Source organism: Grampus griseus, assembly GCF_964374135.1.
Source record: "Grampus griseus genome assembly, chromosome: 1".
NCBI classification, from domain to species: Eukaryota; Metazoa; Chordata; class Mammalia; order Artiodactyla; family Delphinidae; genus Grampus; species Grampus griseus.
Window position 1 is genome coordinate 46845436 of NC_139017.1, and position 19644 is coordinate 46865079.

At 49.7% G+C, this 19644-nt stretch overlaps 1 protein-coding gene across 1 annotated transcript in view; it reads right to left on the bottom strand.

Moving 5' to 3' along the window:
• Positions 1 to 568: 568 nt before the first annotated feature.
• The window catches only part of MAPKAPK2 (MAPK activated protein kinase 2), a 45227-nt gene continuing 26151 nt past the window's right edge, over positions 569 to 19644 (bottom strand). The window contains exons 2-10 of the mRNA XM_082664421.1: positions 5906 to 6045; positions 5655 to 5719; positions 5282 to 5361; positions 4645 to 4771; positions 3956 to 4031; positions 3465 to 3589; positions 3044 to 3129; positions 2864 to 2944; positions 569 to 2286 (exon numbers count right to left, since the gene is read on the bottom strand). Coding sequence (XP_082520547.1) covers positions 2143 to 2286; positions 2864 to 2944; positions 3044 to 3129; positions 3465 to 3589; positions 3956 to 4031; positions 4645 to 4771; positions 5282 to 5361; positions 5655 to 5719; positions 5906 to 6045 — 924 coding nt within the window. The 3' untranslated portion in view covers positions 569 to 2142. The remainder of the gene's footprint in view (positions 2287 to 2863; positions 2945 to 3043; positions 3130 to 3464; positions 3590 to 3955; positions 4032 to 4644; positions 4772 to 5281; positions 5362 to 5654; positions 5720 to 5905; positions 6046 to 19644) is intronic.

Sequence of the window (19644 nt, forward strand, 5' to 3'; positions counted from 1 at the left end):
CGAACCAATTCACTGTGTGTCTCAGATACCCCACCTCTGAGCCTCAGCCTTCTCATCTGTGAATCGAGGGGAGTGGGTCATAGGAGCCCTGAGGCCTCTTCCAGGTCTGAGGTATTCTGGCTTCTGCCTGACCCCTATCACCTCCTCCTGGAACTTTCAGGAACTACACCAACCTGCTCCTCCGGACTCTTTCCCAGGATCTGAACCAGTTCACCACCAGCAACTTCTTCACAATCCTCACACCAGCCAGCCCCCCAGGCTGAGGGTGTCAGCGCCTGACTGTGGCTAAACAAGTCGAGGAACTGGGCTGAGAAGCAGCTTGGCTCCTGATTCAATGCTTGGCAAAAGAGCGTGGGCTCCCCACACCGTGGTGGGCACCGGCCCTGCTCTCCGTGTCCCCATACCAGGTCCCGGCCAGGCCCTCAGCCTCTCGCCCGGGAGCCCTCCCCTCCTCTCCCAGGACACACGGACTCTGCCCTCCCAACTCACAGAACCGCTCTCCACGTGCGGAAAGAGGACAGGCGGGGGGTCAAGGGGCTGAGCCCCACGAAGGAAGAGAAAGAAAACCTTTCAACTATTAAATCTGTTTAGTAAAGACAATTTTGCTCATACAAAACAACAAGAGTTTACAACAATCTGAGTGCTGGACACGCCATCAGAGACGGGAGGTGCCGCGGGCACTCGGAGCCCTTCCCTCACACCCAGAGAAGACCCTGGGTGCGCCCCCCAACCCTGCCCCTGAGGGAGATGAAAGCTGAAGCATTACTGTCACCCCTGCCCCAAGGGACCATGGCACAGAGGACCTCTCCCCACACTGCTGCAAATTAATACTGGGGAGGGAGGGCCCTACCCCCCTCCCCCCTCCCCCCCACTGGCCTGGACATATGACGCTGAGTTGTTTGGGGTCGGGGGGAAGGGGCTGATGGGGAGGGGGCAGGATCGGGACATCTTTGGTGTGAAGCCTCCCCCGCCCACCCGCTAGGCCGCACGATGGCGATCTGCAGGAGGGCCGCAAGAGTGGTGCTGTCTTTGCCCACCAGGGGGTGCTGCCGATGCCCCAGAGCCCGGGAGGCACAGGAAACGCAGCAGCTCTGTGTCACTCATCGACTGCCCAGGCTCACCCACGCGGGCTGAGAGTGGGCCTGTTGAGAAACAGCAAAAATGTAAGAAAATAAACACGAACGGGTTAATAGTGGCAGGAAGGGGAAGCAGAGAGATGACGTGGCAGATGAGCGCCTTGGAGGACCAGGACCAGCACTCAGCGCGGAGTGGGGTCCTGGGCGGGGCTCCAGCCTTCCTGGTCGCTGTGCCAGTGCTAAGTCACTCCTCTCCACCTCCCAGGACCCGCTCACAGAGGCAGGCACGGACGGCCTGGCTCAGAATCTGGACACGCTTCCCAGGCACTTTGGCAAAGCCAGCGCGGGCAGGGCAGGCCTGAGGAGGGAGACAGTTCCTGAGCCCCAACGGAGGCCCTCCCTCTGCAGCCCTGCCTGCCCCTGGCCCCTCAAATGCACAGGCCCAGGCACTGATCCAGGCACACGGGCACGGGCACACACGCGCACACACAACCACACTCACTCCTATCCGTCTGGCACACCGGTGACGTCTGAGGGCTCAGCAGAGGAGGTGGGTGGCCTCCTGGCCCCAGCCCTCCACGGCCTGCAGCTCCCGGAAGGCCTCAGCCAGCGGGGACCTGGGGCTGTAGTGGGGAAATTAGAGGGCTGGTGGCACGACACAGGGACGCCCCCTATAAGAGTTTCCACAAATACCCTTTAACAAACCCCAAACCCTTGTAGTATCCAGACAGGAAAGGGTCTGGGGGGAAGGAGCAGGAATGAGGGCAAGAACAATAAAAGAAGTTTCATAAAAATTCTAAGTCAAATTATTGATAAAACTGCAAAATGAGCACAGGTTCAAGAGCACCTTGCTCCTTCTCTCCACACCCTCCCAGCCTTCCAGGCTCTCCCTCTCAGGGGTGGCCAGAACCAAAGGCAGAATTCAGCCTATGACGAGGTCCGGGCTCCATGAGGCTGAGGAGGAGGGGAGGTGGGAGTGAACAGTTCTGTGTCTCTTCATTTAAAAAATAGATTCAGGTCACGAGTTATTGCTTGTCCTCCAGTGGAGCAGGACGGGCCCAGCGGCTCAGTGAGCGAGGGCCGCGGCCTCCAGGGCCCGAGCTTTCTTCCGCCTCTTCAGAAGCAGAGGGTTGGATGCGTCTTCAATCTTTTTTATCTTGATCTGCTCATAGTCGACCCGCATCGTGGCCAAGGCACTGGTCATCTCCTCCTGGGGGGGCAGTGACCGAGAGAGCCGTGAGAGGCGACAGGCAAAGCAAGGGCAGGATGCGGGTGACGGGTGGGAGCAGAGGAGACAGAGGGCAGGCTGGGTGATGGGCCCAGGGCTGGGTCAACAGAGCCTGGCCACCGTGCTGCCAGCGCTCTCCTAGAGCCCTCCAGCGGCCCCACGGGAAGGCAGAAAGAGCGCCGACCAGGAGTCAGGAGACCTGGGTTCATGTCTGCCCCAGCCAATCACTAGCTGCGTGACCTTGACCAGGTCACCCCCACTCTGGGCGTCAATTTCCTCATCTGCAAAGTGAGGAGATGGTACCAGATGACCTTTCAGGTCCCTTTAGAGACCCAGACAGTAGAGGGCTTGTAGAAAACAGCCACGGCCAACTTTAGACCAAACACACAACCTCTGCCCACAACCCAGCAGGGAAGTGGCTCAGAGCCGCTGTTCCTGTTGTAACAGAGCCCCCCTGGGGTGAGCGAGTACAGAAGCAACCCCTCTGGGCCAGCGCCTCTCACACCCAAGCACCTCGGCACGCACCCTCTGAGCCCCTCTTGGCCCGTGGTGCCCTCACCTTGACGTCCTCCCACCTCTCCTTGTCCTCCTTCAGGACCCGGCTGGTGTGCAGTGGGGTCTGAGGGACCTTTGTTGATTGCTGGGGACAAAGAAAAGGGTCAGGGTGAAAGCCTGGGTGGGGTGGAGCCCCAAGGGACAGTCCACGTGAACCCAGGCCCCTCCAGCCTGCCAGGCTTACCATGATCCAGGGGTGGTTCATGAACTCGGTGATGGTCATCCTCTGGGTGGGCTCTGTCTTCAGCAGGTTCCGGATGAGCATCTTCACTGTGGGGGAAAGCGAGGTGCAGGGAGGGGACAGAGATGGCTAAGGGGCCACCCCCCTTCTGCTTCTCCTTCCCACAGTTTTCAGGGAAAAAACAGATTCAAAGGGGCATGGACACAGTCCACCCAAGGAGCTAGCCTTGAAGACCATTACGGCACCAGCCCTGACAGCCCCACGCGCCCCATACCCCAGCTCTGCCACAGGCCCTTCACACAGACAGGACGTACACAGCAGCTGTGGGCCAGGTGCAGATCCACAGCCACGCCACCCACGTGAGACCGCCCCTGCACACGCACGCACACCTGCACACACGCACATGTACACGTGGGTTCTCTACCTTCCTCTGATACTTCTGACCATTCTGGGTTGGGGAATTCATACTGGCCCATTCGGATGCGACTCTTCATGCCCGGAGAGATGGCAAGGCCATGGTTGGAATAGAAGGGGGGATACCCACACAGCCTGAGCCGAGAGGAAGTGGGAAGAGAGGGACAGAGCTGATGTTATTTAGGGTCCTGCACCAGGACTAGAGCGCGACACAGGCTTCTTCTTGCAAAGGTCACAGAGAAATTGGGACTCACTGACTCAGGTACAATATACAAAGTCAAGGACAGGGCCCGGGAATGCAACAGTATCTAAACCACACATTTTCCTGCCCATAGGCTAATTTATAACATTTAGCTGTCAGAATCCACTAAACACAGAGAGACGGGGACATGCAGGGGATTCTCAGGCCATCTCCCATCCAGAAGGGGAACGCTAATCTTTGCCTCTTCTTCTCATCCCAGCCCTGCCCCACTTCCCCCAGGCCCCTCCCCACGCACTCACAGGATGTACATGATGACACCCAAGGACCACATGTCACAGGACTTGTCATACTTCTCTGGGCCCAGCACTTCTGGAGCTGCAAACCAAAGGTCAGCGTGGGTGGGCCTGGCCCTCAGAACACTGGGATCCACCGCAGTTCCTCGGTGGCTGGTGCTCCCCATCCAACCCTTCAGCCCATCTTGATGGGACCTTAGCTGGGCTGGGAAGGGGAACAGTCATAGCCCAGACCCAGGGCTGGACAAAGGAGACCAGAAGACCCTTCTCCAAGAGAGCCCTAGGGCTAGAATCTCAAGATAAAACAAGTCTTAAACTGCAAGAGCATTTCAGACTGCCACTTAATTTGACAAACACGTTTTGAGAGTTTATTCTGTGCCAGTCAGCTGGGGCTCCTGAACCAAATCTGCATCCCAGACTCCACTGGGAATCTGATGGGAATGACAGCTCTACTCAGGAAAAGCGTGCGTGTGTGCAAAATCCCACCCATAATCTCAGGCAGATAATTTCCTGTAATGCTTCAGTCCCAGCTGAGTTCTGACGAGCCCTACTTTGGGTCAGGTCACATCAGAACCAGTGCTAGAAAGGGCCTGAGGATTCAACTCTCCTAGGACCTGTGGCCCTGAGACCGGCAAGAGGAGGGCTTGAGAAAAGCTCTGGGGAAGACAAGCTCCCCAGGCCTCCTCTGGACTTACCCACATAGTATGGCGTGTAACAAGGAGTGGTCAGAGAGTTGTGGCTGGTGGTTTCCTTGGCAAAGCCAAAATCAGTGAGTTTGAGAATGGCGTTGGGCCTTTTGGAGGTGTATAAGAGATTCTCAGGCTAGAGAGAGAGAGAAATAAATAGAACCTCTGCTGAACCTGTGAGGGGCTATCACTCCCTCCCTCCCTTCCTCCCTTCCTTCCTTTCTGCCTCCATTCAACAACATTTGTCCAGCCCCTGTGATCTGCACAGCTGACGGTGAGGACCCTCAGCTCCCTGCCTCCCAAGAGCTTACAGCGTGCATGGGAGTCGGACCCTGATGCAGAGAACCGCAGTGAACACTGCAGTGACACAGAGACCGAAGGTGCGGTGGTGAGGTGTGGCTGAGGAGCACCGCAGGGTGAGGGTGGCCTCACAAGGCTTCATGACTGGGGTGGGGGTTTGCCCAGCGAGGGCAGGGCCTGCGGGGTAGAGAGTGGCACTCCGCCCCACTCTCGCTCAGGAACCAGGCAGCGGGGATGCAGGATGACTCTGGGGACCCTCCCTAGGGTCACCACGACCCTGACCCCTATGGCCTCCATGGCACCTGAGTTGGGGGGACTGGGGGGGGGCAAAAAGAACAGCCGGTACCTTGACATCCCGATGCGCAATGTTGATTGAGTGTAAGTACTGGATCGCCTCGCCGATGCTCTTCATGATCTCTGATGCCTCTGCAGAGAAGAGGGAATGGGGGAGCGGGAAGTCACAAGCGGGAGTCACAAGATGTGTCATTAGGTTTGAACACCCAATACACCAATCCCCCCCACACAGCCTAAGGCTCCCTACGTCCACCCCCGCCCCCCAGAAACCAGGGAATGAGGAGCAGCCCTGGCTCAGCTGAGGAAGAAGGCCCCAGCGGCGAGCCGGAGAAGGCAGCAGGCCTCCGCACCTCTCACAAGAGCCCCTTCAGACACCCCGTGCCCCTGCCTGCCCGAGCCCAGGCCCCACAACAGACCCTTTCTACCTCTTTCTGTGAATGCCTGGTCTCCTCGGTCCTGGATTCGGCTGAAGAGTTCTCCACCATCCAAACTGAAACAAAGCCACAGTCAGATCTGAGAACATAGCATCCCACTAGCACTCTCCCCACCGCCCCTCCAAAAATCAGGCGTCTACATTTTAAGCTTCAGAGTCCCCACCCGGCAGTCCTCAGAAGGTGGGGCCTGGGTGGGGAGTGGGATGAGGCTGGGCCAGGAGTAAAGCGGGAGGGCTGCTCACCACTCCATGACAATCAGCAGGCACTTCCTCCCCGCGTACAGGTTCTCATAGACGTCCACGATCCGCACAATGTGTGGGCACTGGGAGGCCCGCCAGTGCAGCTCCACCTCCCGGCGGGCCTTGGGGCAGTCCTGCAGCATCTGCAAGCCAAGTGCCTCCTGAGTAACCTCAGCGGGGCAGCCGGCTGCTGCACCACCTGCACCTACCACAAGGCCTGGCCCACGCACTCGCCCGCATCCCCACCGACACACCACCGACTCTCCCTACCCAGGTCCAACACCAGCCCTTAGCACTTTCCCTGCACTTCCTTCTCCTAAGCCCCGACTCAGAGCTCTGCAGCTCCCTCATCTGCTCTAAAAGGAACCTCAAGATGACCCCTCGTGGGGTCTCGACAGCTACTCTGAGACCACCCTTGACCATTCAGGGGAAAGGCCCAGCTGTGGGCATGAAGTCTATTCCAGAAGGTGAGCAGAGTTGAGCATTGGGAGACAGAGGGTAAAGGACACCTGGGCAGAAAGACAGACCGAGAAAAACCCAAACAACAATGGAAAGGGGCCTAGAGACAGGGGAGACTCCAGATCAGTTAGAAAAGGTACCTCCAAGATCCCTAAAGCCAGCGTATCAAATCCCGAGCAATGTCCTTTCAACCAACAGATAGCCGCAGGAGTCAGCCCGGTGTGGTTTGAATCCTGGTTCTTACTAGATCTGCAATCTTGAGCAAGTTACTTAACTCACGGGCCTCGTCCTTGTCCCCTCTTCTTCCATGGACCAGGTGGCCAGGGGTATTAAAGCAGCCTGGCGCCCTCACCTGCCTCAAGGGCTGAATCTTTTTTTTTTTTAACATCTTTATTGGTGTACAACTGCTTTACAATGGTGTGTTAGTTTCTGCTTTATAACAAAGTGAATCAGCCATACATATACATATGTTCCCATATCTCCTCCCTCTTGCGTCTCCCTCCCTCCCACCCTATCCCATCCCTCTAGGTGGTCACAAAGCACCTAGCTGATCTCCCTGTGCTATGCGGCTGCTTCCCACTAGTATCTATTTTACATTTGGGAGTGTATATATATGTCCATGTCACTCTCTCACTTCGTCCCAGCCCACCCTTCCCCCTCCCCGTGTCCTCAAGTCCATTCTCTACGTCTGCGTCTTTATTCCTGTCCTGAAGGGCTGAATCTTGACTAGTCTAAGCCAGGCCCTTTACTAAGACCTGACACTGGTCAAGAAGAACTTTATAGGAAGTCTGCTGAGAGGCCTCTTAAAAGGAGCACAAGGAATGCACACCATCTCTCCTGCATATGACACCTGGTGCCACGGCAGTCATCTTGGTACCGAGAGGTACCCTGGGGTGGTGGGTGATGCATCAGGAGCACTAAGAGACCTTCTGGAAAGGGCACGAAGCTTGGTGAGTAAGATCAGATGGCCAGGACGGAGCCAGATTACAGAGGGCAGGGAAAAGCAAACACAGGAATTTCCAAAAATAAAACTAACATTCAGTTATGCTATGGTCTATGATACGCTGGTCCTTTTCTAATTGTACAACGGCTGCCCATTTTACAGGATGTGGAAACTGAGGCTCAGAGAAGTAGTGTGTCCCAGGCTCAGTTCCTGGGGAAAGGCAGAGCCCGGGGTTGGAAACCAGGCCTGGTGGATTCCAAAGCGTAAACCTTTTCCACGATAACACGCAACTTTCAGAGGAGGGGCAGAGACCGAGACTTGTCAGTCTCAGATCACCAAATGCAAACTGGCTTTGCAGAGGCAATCCCCCAACAGGGGCCAAGATAATTCAGTCTCCTAGGGAGCGGGCAGAAGACAAGGTCGCCATGGGGTCACACTGCCACCTGGTGGCCATCTAAGGACACTGCACAGGTCCTGAGTTTTGCCACCTTCAACTTCATTTATTTGGATGGACCAAGGAAAAAGGTTATTTTCCTTTCCCATGCACTATGAGAAGGAGGAGGAGACGCTGGCCAATTTCATTTGCATGTGTTTCAATTCAACAAGCATTTATTGAGCTCCTACTAGGCCACACACTGTGCTAGATGTCAAGATCAAATAGAAGAGTCCCAATCTGAAAGAACTCAAACTGGGGGGTGAGGGCATGAGGGGAGGTAGACACACAGAAAATGCTTCTAATCCTGAGATAATGTGCTGTAAGACTGATAAGTTCAAAGGGTTCAAGAGAAAAAGTTCTCAGAGCACCCAAAATAGAAAGACCTCTATCGCCCCCTACAGGCACATAGGAACTGAAGCCCAGAGAGGAAGAATTGAAGTTGTCAAATTTACTCAGAGGCAACATGAGGTCATTGGATTTACAATCATGAGAGACTTGGGCTTGGTCTGGAATTTGTCAATTTCTGGTTGCATAGCCTTGGAGAGGCTATTACCTTTCTGAGCCTGTTCCACATTTGTAAGTTGGGGGTTAAAATACCTGCCTGGCCCCCTCCCTCACAGAGCCATTGCAAGCATCTAATGAAAGAATACCTCTAAGTGTGCTTGTTATCAGGAAGGCACTCACCACTGTAAACCATCAGCATAACTGCAACTGCACAGGGGCCCTCTCCATCACCTCTGAGTTGAGGCTGGAACATCCTGATACAACCAAGAAACCCTGATATATACAAGTCACCAGCAAGACTATAGGCTGGGTTTCAGTCTGCAGCCCTGTGACCACCGCCTGGAAACCAGCTCTGTGCTGTAACCAACCACAGCTGTGCTAAATGAGGACACACCAAGGCCCAAACCCAAGTGCATGCCCCTCGGCCCCTCCTAAACTCAGAGCACGCACCTCAGGTTCTGCTTGCTCTCTTTGCTATAGACACGTTGGCGTGTGTGGCATTAGGTAAAAGAGAATCTACAGCCAGAACGCCTGGGTTCACATTCCACCTCCAGGTTTACACACAATTCCCTACCGGGCAGAGGAGCTGATTGGCCTAGCACAACAAACCTGGTCTTGGGAATCGCACACAATTTGCATCCCAGTTCTGCACTTCCCAGCTTGTGTCAGGCAAGCCAATCTACCTTTCTGAAATGGGTTTCCTCATCTGTAAAACTGGATTCAATGTGGCAAAATAAGAAAATTGGAAAGAGCAAGTATTTTTAAATTCTAAGAGAAACATAGTAAGAATTTCCCATGAAGACTGGTAATTGACAGCCAGGTATGTATTTATCAGAAATCCTTGAATGGATATAAAAACCAGTCCACGCAATGAAGGCTAGACCTTCAATCCAGTCAGGAGGACAGGCTGGCTGACGTCACAGGGGCAAAGCCATTAAGAGCCAAAGAGACTTTGTAGACAGCTGTGGGGTACAGAAGCCTGGAGAGAGGAAAGGAAGAATGTGCTAATCTGGAGTACCGGGCTAAGTAAAGATCAGCAAGGGGGCTGCTGAGCTCTGAGCCAGAGAAGAGTCAGGGAAAGAAAACAGGATTCCCCGGGTGCTGCCAGGGGCCACCAGCAGAGGAACACAGCAGGTTCAACCAGAAGCCAAGAGTCACGTGGGAAAGGCTCCTACCTCTTTGGCCTGGACAAGGACAGTGGAGGCGAAAGGGCCCAGAACCACAGCCTTGAGGGCTCACGTCTGAAGGAAAGAAGGGTCTTCCCACCAAAAAGCCACAGGCCCTGAGACAAGGAATGCCTGAAAGGGATTATAAAATATTTTAAGTCCATGCTAAGCCTGGAATGGATACTGCAACTTGCCTCGGCCCCCTTTTAGTTTGCATCTGAAATTCCCTTGCTCTGTAGAGAAGGTCAACTGTTGCATGTGCTAGATTGCAATGCAATAGGCAAGGTCACCTACCTACCAAGTGTGGCGGGGGGCCAGGGACCAGGCCACAGAGCCCATTGCCTGGGGAGGAACCTCTAGGGTAATGGTGGCAATGAGGGAGCTGTGGGAGCTCTCCCAAAATACTGTTCCATTACCATGCAATCCAGCAATCCCAATCCTGGGCATATATCCAGAAAAGAGGAAAATTCTAATTCAAAAGACACATGCACCCCAATGTTCACAGCAGCGCTATTTACAATAGCCAAGATATGTAAGCAACCTAAATGCCTGCCAACAGATGAATGGATAAAGAAGACGTGGTATATATATGCAATGGAATACTACTCATCCATTAAAAAGAATGAAATAATGCCACTTGCAGCAACATGGATGGACCCAGAGAATGTCATATTAAGTGAAGTAAGTCAGAAAGAGAAAGACAAATATCATATGATATCATCTATACATGGAATCTTAAAAAAATGATACAGATGAACTTATCTATGAAACAGAAACAGACTCACAGAGAAGAGACTTGTGGTTGTCAAGAGGGAACGGGGTGGGGGAGGGATGGAGTGGGAATTTGGGATGCAAACTAGTATACACAGAATGGATAAACAACAAGGACAGCACAGGGAACTCTATTCAATATTCTGTGATTACCTAAATGAGAAAAGAATCTAAAAAAGAATGAATACATGTAGATGTATAATTGAATCCCTTTGCTGTACACCTGAAACTAACACAACATTGTAAATCAACAATACACCAATAAAATTAAAAAAAAAAATACTGTTCCATGCCTGTCTTTGCCGGGACGTGGAGGGAAGAGGATGGTGCCCCTTATATCCCCCACCAAATCTTCCATCATGGGGCCACATGAAAAGACTCAGGAGTAATCAGCATCCTAAGCCTAGGTGAGCCGGAGAAAAGGAGAGAAACAGAGGCTGGGGCCTGAAGCGCAGCTCACCAGCAAGGAGATCTGAGGACAAGACAGGAAGGAACAAACCCCAGGTCCCAAGGCATCATGCCCTTCACAAGCTCCACCGCTTACCAAGTGTGTGAACTTGGGGAAGTTTTTAATCCCTTTGTGCCGCCATAGTTTCCCTATCTCTTAAATAGGATCATAATAGTACCTATCTATATTAAATGAATTAATACATATGCATTATGTAAATTACTAAGAACGGTGCTTGGCACATAGTAAGCACTGCATCAGTGTTTGCTAATATATTGTTCTGCCCCCCAAACCACCCCCCACAGTGTGCCAGAGTCCCACTGGGGTGGGCAGCTGGGATCTCACTCACACCCATCTCATTTAAGGTGCTATTAATAGCTCCAGGCGCTGGGTGGAGGGGGACCCAGAACACTGGGAGAGAAGCGGGCTTAGGCATCCTAGCCCTGAGTCTCCCTCTCCCTCCCACACCACCTAGCTAGATAGCCGGGGGTGGGGCGCACATGTCCTGAGAGAATGAAGCCATCCATCCCTTCCCAAGACTGATTTGGTGCCAAGAGTGATGCAAAAGTCTGAATCAGGCAGAGCATGGTGCCGGGCGTGTGGTGCACCTTGGTAAATAAGACCTCCTCTGCACTCCCAGCAGGAGGGCACCAACCCTGCTGTGGGCCAGGCTCACCCACTCCCCTCCCTACCACGAGGAGGGGGCTGACCTGGGCACTCTGCAGGCCAGAAGAAACGAGGAGGACTTGGGAAGGAGAGGTGCTGCTGTGGGCTGAGTCCTAGCAAGCTCCTTAGCACAGAGCTGGCAGCAAGCAAGGAGCAGCCGAAAAGGCGCAGGGAGAAGGGAGCCCCTGCTTCCAGGGAGGGCTCTGAGTTAAAACGTGTGCTAAGCACTTCCAACGGGGAACCCTCAGACCCGCCCCAGGAGGACGCATCCTATTTTATAAATGAGAAAACATAGGCTCAGAGGAGCTACGCGATCACTTCAAGGTCTGAGCTGGCTGTCCCCAGCAGGGCTGGAATCTGAACCCCATTCTCACCGCTCCCAAAGCCTCTTTCCCACCACCCCGTGGTAAGGCAAAGGGTACAACATCTGCCCAAGACTGTCCATGACACCAACAGCCAAAATGGGGGCTGAAAATGTACATAGGCCTTAAAGTACAAACCAACCTTTAACTTTGAAATTCCAGAATTCAAGAACTGTAGAATTTTAGAATTTACCCTATGGCACTAATCATAGGTGGAGCTTTAAGGCTATGTATATTCTAAGAGTTGTTTACCTTAACTAGAAATGGCTAGCAAACCGAATGCCCAGCAACAAGCAATAGAGGTTGCTTTTTCAAAAGGAGTTTATCTATACACTCTTCAATCATTAAAATGATGTTTCGGAAGAATATTTAATGCGAAACGGATTCCTAAGTGTCTCAGTCACCTTGTCGCTATCAGCAGTAGCACTTTATTTTTTTTCTTTTGCAGCACAATTCCCAGTCTGAAATTTCCTTAAATTTATCTGACAGTATGTGAAAAAGCAACCTACAAAGCTTTACGTACAGTACAGTTCTATATGTATATCTGTCTATATTCGTGTGTGTACGTGTATGTACACAGATGTATATAGTATGTGTATGTGTGTATATATATACATATATATGGAAGCGCATTCACAGTACAATGTTAATATTGGTAATTATATATCTGAAAGATAGGATTACAGGTGCCTTAATTTTCTTTATTATAACTTAATTTTCTAAGTGACTTACAATTAGCACATATACTTTTAAAGAGGCAAAGCAGCTTCTCTCCCAATTTTACTTGGAGGCTGTCACCCATACCCCCAGGCCCTGTGGCCAGGGAACAGCAGCTATGGGCTTCCAGGCAGTTCTGCCAGGTGGCTTAGCCACAGACCAGGGGCTGCCCAGTCGAGTCTTGAGCAAGAAAGCAGCTCATGCCCAGTGGGCGCTGGATGCTGCACAGCCCTCCTCTAAGGAGAGGAGAAGAGCAGAACTGTAGTGCAACCTACACAGTCACTCTCTGTCCTGCTCCAGCTCCACCTGGCCCTTGACCTAGCCTCCCCAGCTCTCCAGCTAGGAGTGGGGCATCCATGTCTGGCTCAAAAATCCCTCGACCTCTCCTTTCAACCTGAAACCTACAACACTGGGCCCCCAGAGCCCTGAACAGTGAACAAGGAGGTTATGAGGAGTCACAAGGCTGCGGGACCAGGACATGCTGTCCTGGCATCATGTGTTATCTCTCTAAAGAGCCAGGTCCCTCCAAAGCCCCCATCCCTGGCTCTGCAGCCATCAAGGGGATGGGGAGACATGTGGCACTCACAGCACTTGACCTCACCTACCCAGATTGCCATCACTCGGCAAACCCGGAGTGCCTGGCACGTGCCACACGCTGGTTTGGAAGGTGCTGGGAAACAACAGAGAACACAACAAATAAGGCCTACACCCCCATGGAGCTTACATTTTAGTGCAGGAAGTACACAACAAACAAGATTTTTAAAAAAAATTTTTAATTACATATCATGATGTGTGCTATAAAGGACATAAATTGTGTGCTGCCACAATATCTCCCAAATTTCAGAGAGACGAAAGGCTGGAGAGAGGTGTCACACATCTCTTTTCATCTAGCCCAACTCGGGAGCATAAGACATGACAAACAGATAAGTCTTGGTTGAAATGATGGTTTTCCTCTAATCTATAGGGGCAGAAAGAGTATGTCCCTCTTCTAGAACCTCTGCACAGCTCAGAGAGGAGCAACTGATGGGCCTCCCCTAGGAAGTGATCTAAACAAACAAATCTAACAGCAGATTTTTTTTTGATCTTAGAAGGTCACTGAAAAAAAAGACACACAGAAGTACATCACCGGGTCCTTCATGTTAGCACACACATTCCCAAACATTAGGTTGGGAGGTAAAAGCGGTTTTCTATTTTGCTAACTGATTTTCATTAATGTGATGGGGGGAAATCCCGACCTAAAACAAAGCTAAAACTTAAAATGGGGAAGGAACCCAGTACAAAAAGCCTTTAAAAGCACTGAGCCACACTGCCCAGAAGATGAGCGTGACCTTCCCTGTGGTCCCCACCCTCGCCCTCGCTCTTACTCTCCAGGACCTTCCCTGGGGAGCCACAAAGGACCAACCTTCAACCAAAAGACAAGAGGCTTGGAAGTTACACTGTAAATGACAAAGTTTTTTAAATACTTGCAACACATGACAGATAAAAGGTTAACTTAACTCTGGCAAATCAATGGTAAAAGATTAACAATCCAATATAAAAATGGCCAAAGAATAAGAACAGGCAGTTCAAAGCAAAAGAAACACAAACCAAAGATGCTCGATGCAACTCATTAAAAGAGAAATGTTTATAAAAAACAGTAACAATAACTTCACCAGAATGGCGAATTTTTTTTTAATGTTTGACCAAAAACGAAACAAAAGAGGAACTTCCCTGGCTGTCCAGTGGTTAGGACTCCGAGCTTCCACTGCAGGGGACACGGGTTCGATCCCTGGTCGGGGAACTAAGATCCTGCAAGCCGTGAGGCCAAAAAACAAACAAACAAACAAACTCCTGAGTTTATGCAAAGATTGCTGAGGAAAAGGCACTCTCTCATACACTCAACAGGGATATAAACTAGTATATTTTTGGCTATATCTATCAAAATTGTAAATGTTCAAACCTTAGGCCCAATAATTACTTAGCTAGGAAATCATCCTACAAATACGTTCCTAAAGTATCTTAATGGCAAAAAAATTGGTCAGAACCTGAATGTCTACCACTGAGGAGATGGTCAGATAAATGGCAGCATCTCCACATAACAGAGTGTGGCACAGCCTGCTGAAAGAGCGCGGCAGGGCTGCATCTGCCACTGTGAGGGGAACTGGGTGTTAATAAATGGAAAAGCAGACGAAGAACATGATGATACTTTGGCTTTTTTGTTTCTGTTCTAATTTTTTTTTTAATGGAGCTGCATTCACATTACTTAAGTAACTTTTTTTTTTTTTTTTACTTAAGTAACTTCTAAAGTATGTTCACATAGACAAGAAGCAAACACACCAAAAGGTTCATTAGTGGTTATTCATAAATGGTGGTAATATAGGTAGCATTTTCTTTTTTGTGTTTCTTAAATTTCCAAAAATAAAAATGTACTAAACAGAATGTAAAATATACCACTTGGGTGGTTTTGTTGTTTTGTTTTTTTTTTTTTAAGGCAGAGGGAGAAGATATACAGACACGTGGATGCTTAACATTTTTCTGGAGGTATTTACCCCCTAAAACATCGACAGAGTTGACCCCAGGGGAGTAGGCACTAGAGAGAAGCTAGTACCATTTTCCATTTTTTCCCCTTTTCATTTTATATCTTTCTGTATTGTATGGATTTCTACCATCTGCGTGTATTTCTTCTTAAAAATTAAGTCTAGGGATTCTCAGGGGCAGTATGCTTTGGTCCTATATTTGACCCCCAGCCTGAGTGCCCCAGAAGCAAGCTGACCTGCTTGTTAGAGCAGGAGGTGGGTGGAGATGGGGATACCATGCTGACCTCGGAGGGGGAAAGAGGACCTGCTGGAACTCAGAGTATGAGGGGAACCCAGGTGACAGAAAGACCTGGCATCTTCCTGGAGAGTATAGCCCAAATATGAGAAAGAGCAGGCTGAGGCCCCAATCCGCTACTGCTGACCACTTCTGACTTATTTGGAAATGAATCCTGCGCACAGCAGGGATGTCAACCACGGTGGAGTCTTGGAAAGGAAAGTGAAAGGCTACAGGACACAGATATTTCTGTTTCTTCCAGCCAACTTCGAAAGAGAAAGAAGAATATTCGTGTATACCGCACCAACCATGCGTCAGGTGCACTTTATATATAGAAAATATGCTATATTTAAGCCTCCTAACAGGCCTCTGGAATAGAGCCAATGCCTGACTCCATTTACAGGTGTGGCAACCAGGGCTGGCGAGGTAACTTGCCCAAGGTCACACAGCTAGTGACTGACAGAGCCAGGATTCAACCCAATTCAGACTCTAACCTCCAGGTTCCTTTTTTCACTACAAACGAGGGTTTGACAAACAAACCCTGAGCTGCTGATATTAGTGTACTGTTACCCTGTCTCCTTCCTCCTAAAGGCCTCCTTTCCCTGCTCTGTTTGCTGGTCAGCCCCATTTATCTCTGCATCCGTCAGGCCCAGCACAGAGCTTAGTGCAGAGGAGCTGCAACACACACTTACTGATTAAATGGGCAGACTGTGTATCAGAACAATTCTATAGGCCATGGCTTACAGCAGGATACAAGGCATCTTTCCCCAGGACACAGGGTAGATGACAGGAGGAAGGAAACACACTAGGCTCTCCAAGTTGGCTGTAAGCTAAAATCTGAGCAGGGAGAAAAAATGCTCTGCTCTTTGTAGTATGTAGGTATGACTTTACGAAACCCACAGAGATGGACTATTAAGAGAAAATAAGACAGCAGGAGGTCACAAACACAGCTTCTGGTCCACACATAGCTCCCATCCATTTGACCCTATACAACTGACAAAGCAAATATAAATTTTCAATTGGAAGTGATAAATGCCACTCATCTTCATCACCCCCCCAGTTTAGCGGAATGAGACTCAAGGCATGTATACCTTAATCAACAGATCTAACGGGAGGTGGAGGGAGTTGAGAGAGAAAGTAGAGGAGAAGGGTCTTACAAATCACACACACACACACACACACACACACACACACACACACACACACCCCGCCCCTGACAACAATTACACACACCTAAGACTGGAGGACAGCTGCGTGAAGAGAGAAGGAAAAAGAACAATAAGTAGCTATTGTGGTAACGTGGTAGAAGATATGAACCACTCTTTCCTACACAGTTTACAAAATGGCCCAAATGCAAGACAGAACTCAAATCACCCACCATGAGCACGAGGACATCTGCGAGAGAGACTAAGTCTTTTTCTGCCAAGAGCAGGGCGCCTGATACATTCCTGTCTTGCCTTACTAAAGAGTTTGCCTCTCACACAGCTGAAGATGGAAGAAGGGAATTGCTACCCAGAACTTGATTCTGACCAGAAAGCAAAATCTAGTAAATTATGTTTAAAAAAACAAAACAAAACCTTAATTAGCAAAACAATAACAACAAGAATCCCACATTGGGAGGAAGTAAACTTGTCAATTCAGAGTTCAAAGGAGGGAAGAAAAAGCCTTAGGACAAAAACAATTGTTTAGCCTAGACTTCCAGAAAAACAGTATTTAGAAGTTGAGACAAAGGAATAGCATGATCAGAGATCCCAAAAGGGAGGCATTTTGAAGGACAAGGCCTGGCCTCCAACAAGTGGATTCTGATCATCTAAAGCATGATAATCCCGGAAAAAGGAACCAGGAGGAAGCAGCTGCCAATGGCAAGGCCATGCACAGGGGGCTCTAAGGATGTGTCCAAAGACACGAGCACCTGCCCATAATCCAGGACAGACCCAAAGACAGTGGTGTGGGCTCATAAAACAGCATAAGCAGAGCTTGTGAAAATGCAAGAACTATGAGAAATGTGGCTAAAGGCTACATGCAAAGCTGTAAGAAGCAGCAGGGAGGAAGTGGGCCCCTCATGGGGACAGAGGCTCTAATCTACCAAAATGACAGAGAAGGGGGGAATGTTCATCTCCAAAGTGTTCCTTTTTTTCTAGCAAGGAGAAAGCACTTCAAATTGGGACATACTTAAGGGAAACCTCAAATCCAAGATGGCCCAAGAACCAACCAACTTATAATCACCCAAAGATGACTGAGTTAAAAGACGCCGGTCTTAGAAGAATCACATCCCGGGATACAGTAGGAACCTGCAGGTATGATTCCCGAACCACCACTGGTAATCACTGAGGGGCCATGGGGAAAACAGGCAACGCCCTGCTTTTGGGCAGCTAGCATTCCCTCAGTACCCACTCTGCTCCAGGCACCAGGGGGTTCAAGGAGTTCAGTCTAGTGAAGGAAACAGAGTCAAGGCAAAAGAAACAATATGTACACAGAACTGTTAAGAAGAAGAACTGCTTAACTTCACATCTGTCTCTGGCAGAGCTCTGGAGCAGATCATGAATTGGACCTTCACAACGCAGCCTGCTTCCCTAAGAAGCCATGGCACACTTGTCTTGTTACCTTTTCTAGCAGGGTTACTAAATTATAGACCAAACAAATAACAGATACCAGGGTCCTTGACTTCTACAAAGTACATGGACAAAGTCTCCTGCCAGACCTTTGGGATGACAAAGAAAGAGGGGGTGAGATGACAAAGCATTTTGATATTTGTAATTGTTATAAATGACCAATAATAAAAGTGTTATTTAATGGACCTAGGACAGGCTGAACATGCACCAAACTGAACTCACTGCTCCCTCTGACTTGTTGCCCAGTCTCAGTAAATGACAATGACATCACCATGTAGCCAGGTTCCCACATATAAATCCTGAAGTAGTCATCTGCAGCTTCTCTCCCTCCCTCACCCACAGAACCAATCCAATTTTGTCTATGGAAATATCTCCCAAATCTAATCTTCCCTTTTCCAGTCTTGCTGCCGCTTGCCTGGTTCCCTTTTATTTTATGCGCTTTCTAACTGGTTTCTAGACAGTAGACTTAATCTGCTCTCCAATACATCCCACATCAATCCCTGAAAGGCACATCTGAGCAGGACATTTTCTTCCTTAAAGATGTCCATTGGCTAAGAGGATAAAACCCAAATTCCTTAGCTTGGTCTTTCCTAACTCCTAGCCATAATATCTCTGCCCCCACCTCCTAACACATTCTATTTAAGCTACACTGAACTTCACTGTCCTCAAACATGCCATGCCTTGTCACGACTCCACATCTTTGCATCCTTTGAGCGCCAGCGCAATGTCACCTCTTCTGTGAATCCTCCCTGGTGACTTCCAGGCACAGTCAGCCCTCTTTCCTCTCTGCTCCCACAAGGCTCTTGTTAAACTCTTACTGCAGCACTCACTAGTGTTATTTACAAGACTGGTCCTCCTCCTGCTGAATAGACCGTGTGCCTTTTGGAGACTAGGACCACGTCTTGTTCACCTTTTGATTCCTAATCCTGGGTCTAATACATGGCATTATGGACGTACTCAATATTTGCTTGTTGACTAAACCCAGAGAACACCTCCAGCGACAAACCAAGGCATGCAATCTTTGGCTTTGCCTAGAATTTTACCAATAAGCTGGCTGAAGACATAGTAGACAGCAAGCTCATCAGACTTGCAAGTGACCCCAAAATTGGAGTGTGCCGGGTAACAGATTTTTTACAGATCACAGTAGATGAAAATACGGGCCAAAGTGACCCCCTAAAAAAGCCACATGTTGGGGCTCAAAAAATCATCTATAACGGCCTGTGATGAGAGAGACCTTTCTCAAGTCAGATCCATACCACACGATGAGCGAGAGCAAAGGCTCTGAAGCCAGGCTGCCTGGGTGAGTCTCAGTTCTTCCATTAACTAACCATGAGATCCTGGAAGTTTCCTAACTTATACCTCCAGTTCCCTTCATTGTAATACAGGGATAATAATAGTACCTACTGTATAGGGTTGTTGTTTAGTAAAAATAACAATAATGTACTTGCACTTAGAATTGTACTTAATTCAATAAACTCTACTACTGTTTGTTGGTGATATTGTTGTTTCTGTTGTTAAAAGCTACTTCTAAGAGAAGAGAAGCTATAGAGCACTGTTAAAAGCAAGGGCCCTGCGATTAGACTATCCTAAATTCAAGCCAGCTCTAAGCTTAGTAGCTGCCTGACCTTAGGCAGTTATTTCGCTTTCTTTCTTCCTTTTTTTTTTTTAAATAATTTCCCTGACCAGGGATGGAACTCGGGCCCCCTGCAGTGGAAGCACAGAGTCCTAACCACTGGACCACCGGGAACTCCCTTCACTTTCTAATCTCCATTGTTTCATCCATTAAATGGGGCTAATGATAGTATCTGTCAGAGATACTCGCTTTAGCATTACGGTTGATCCTTGATCAACATGGGTTTAAACTACAC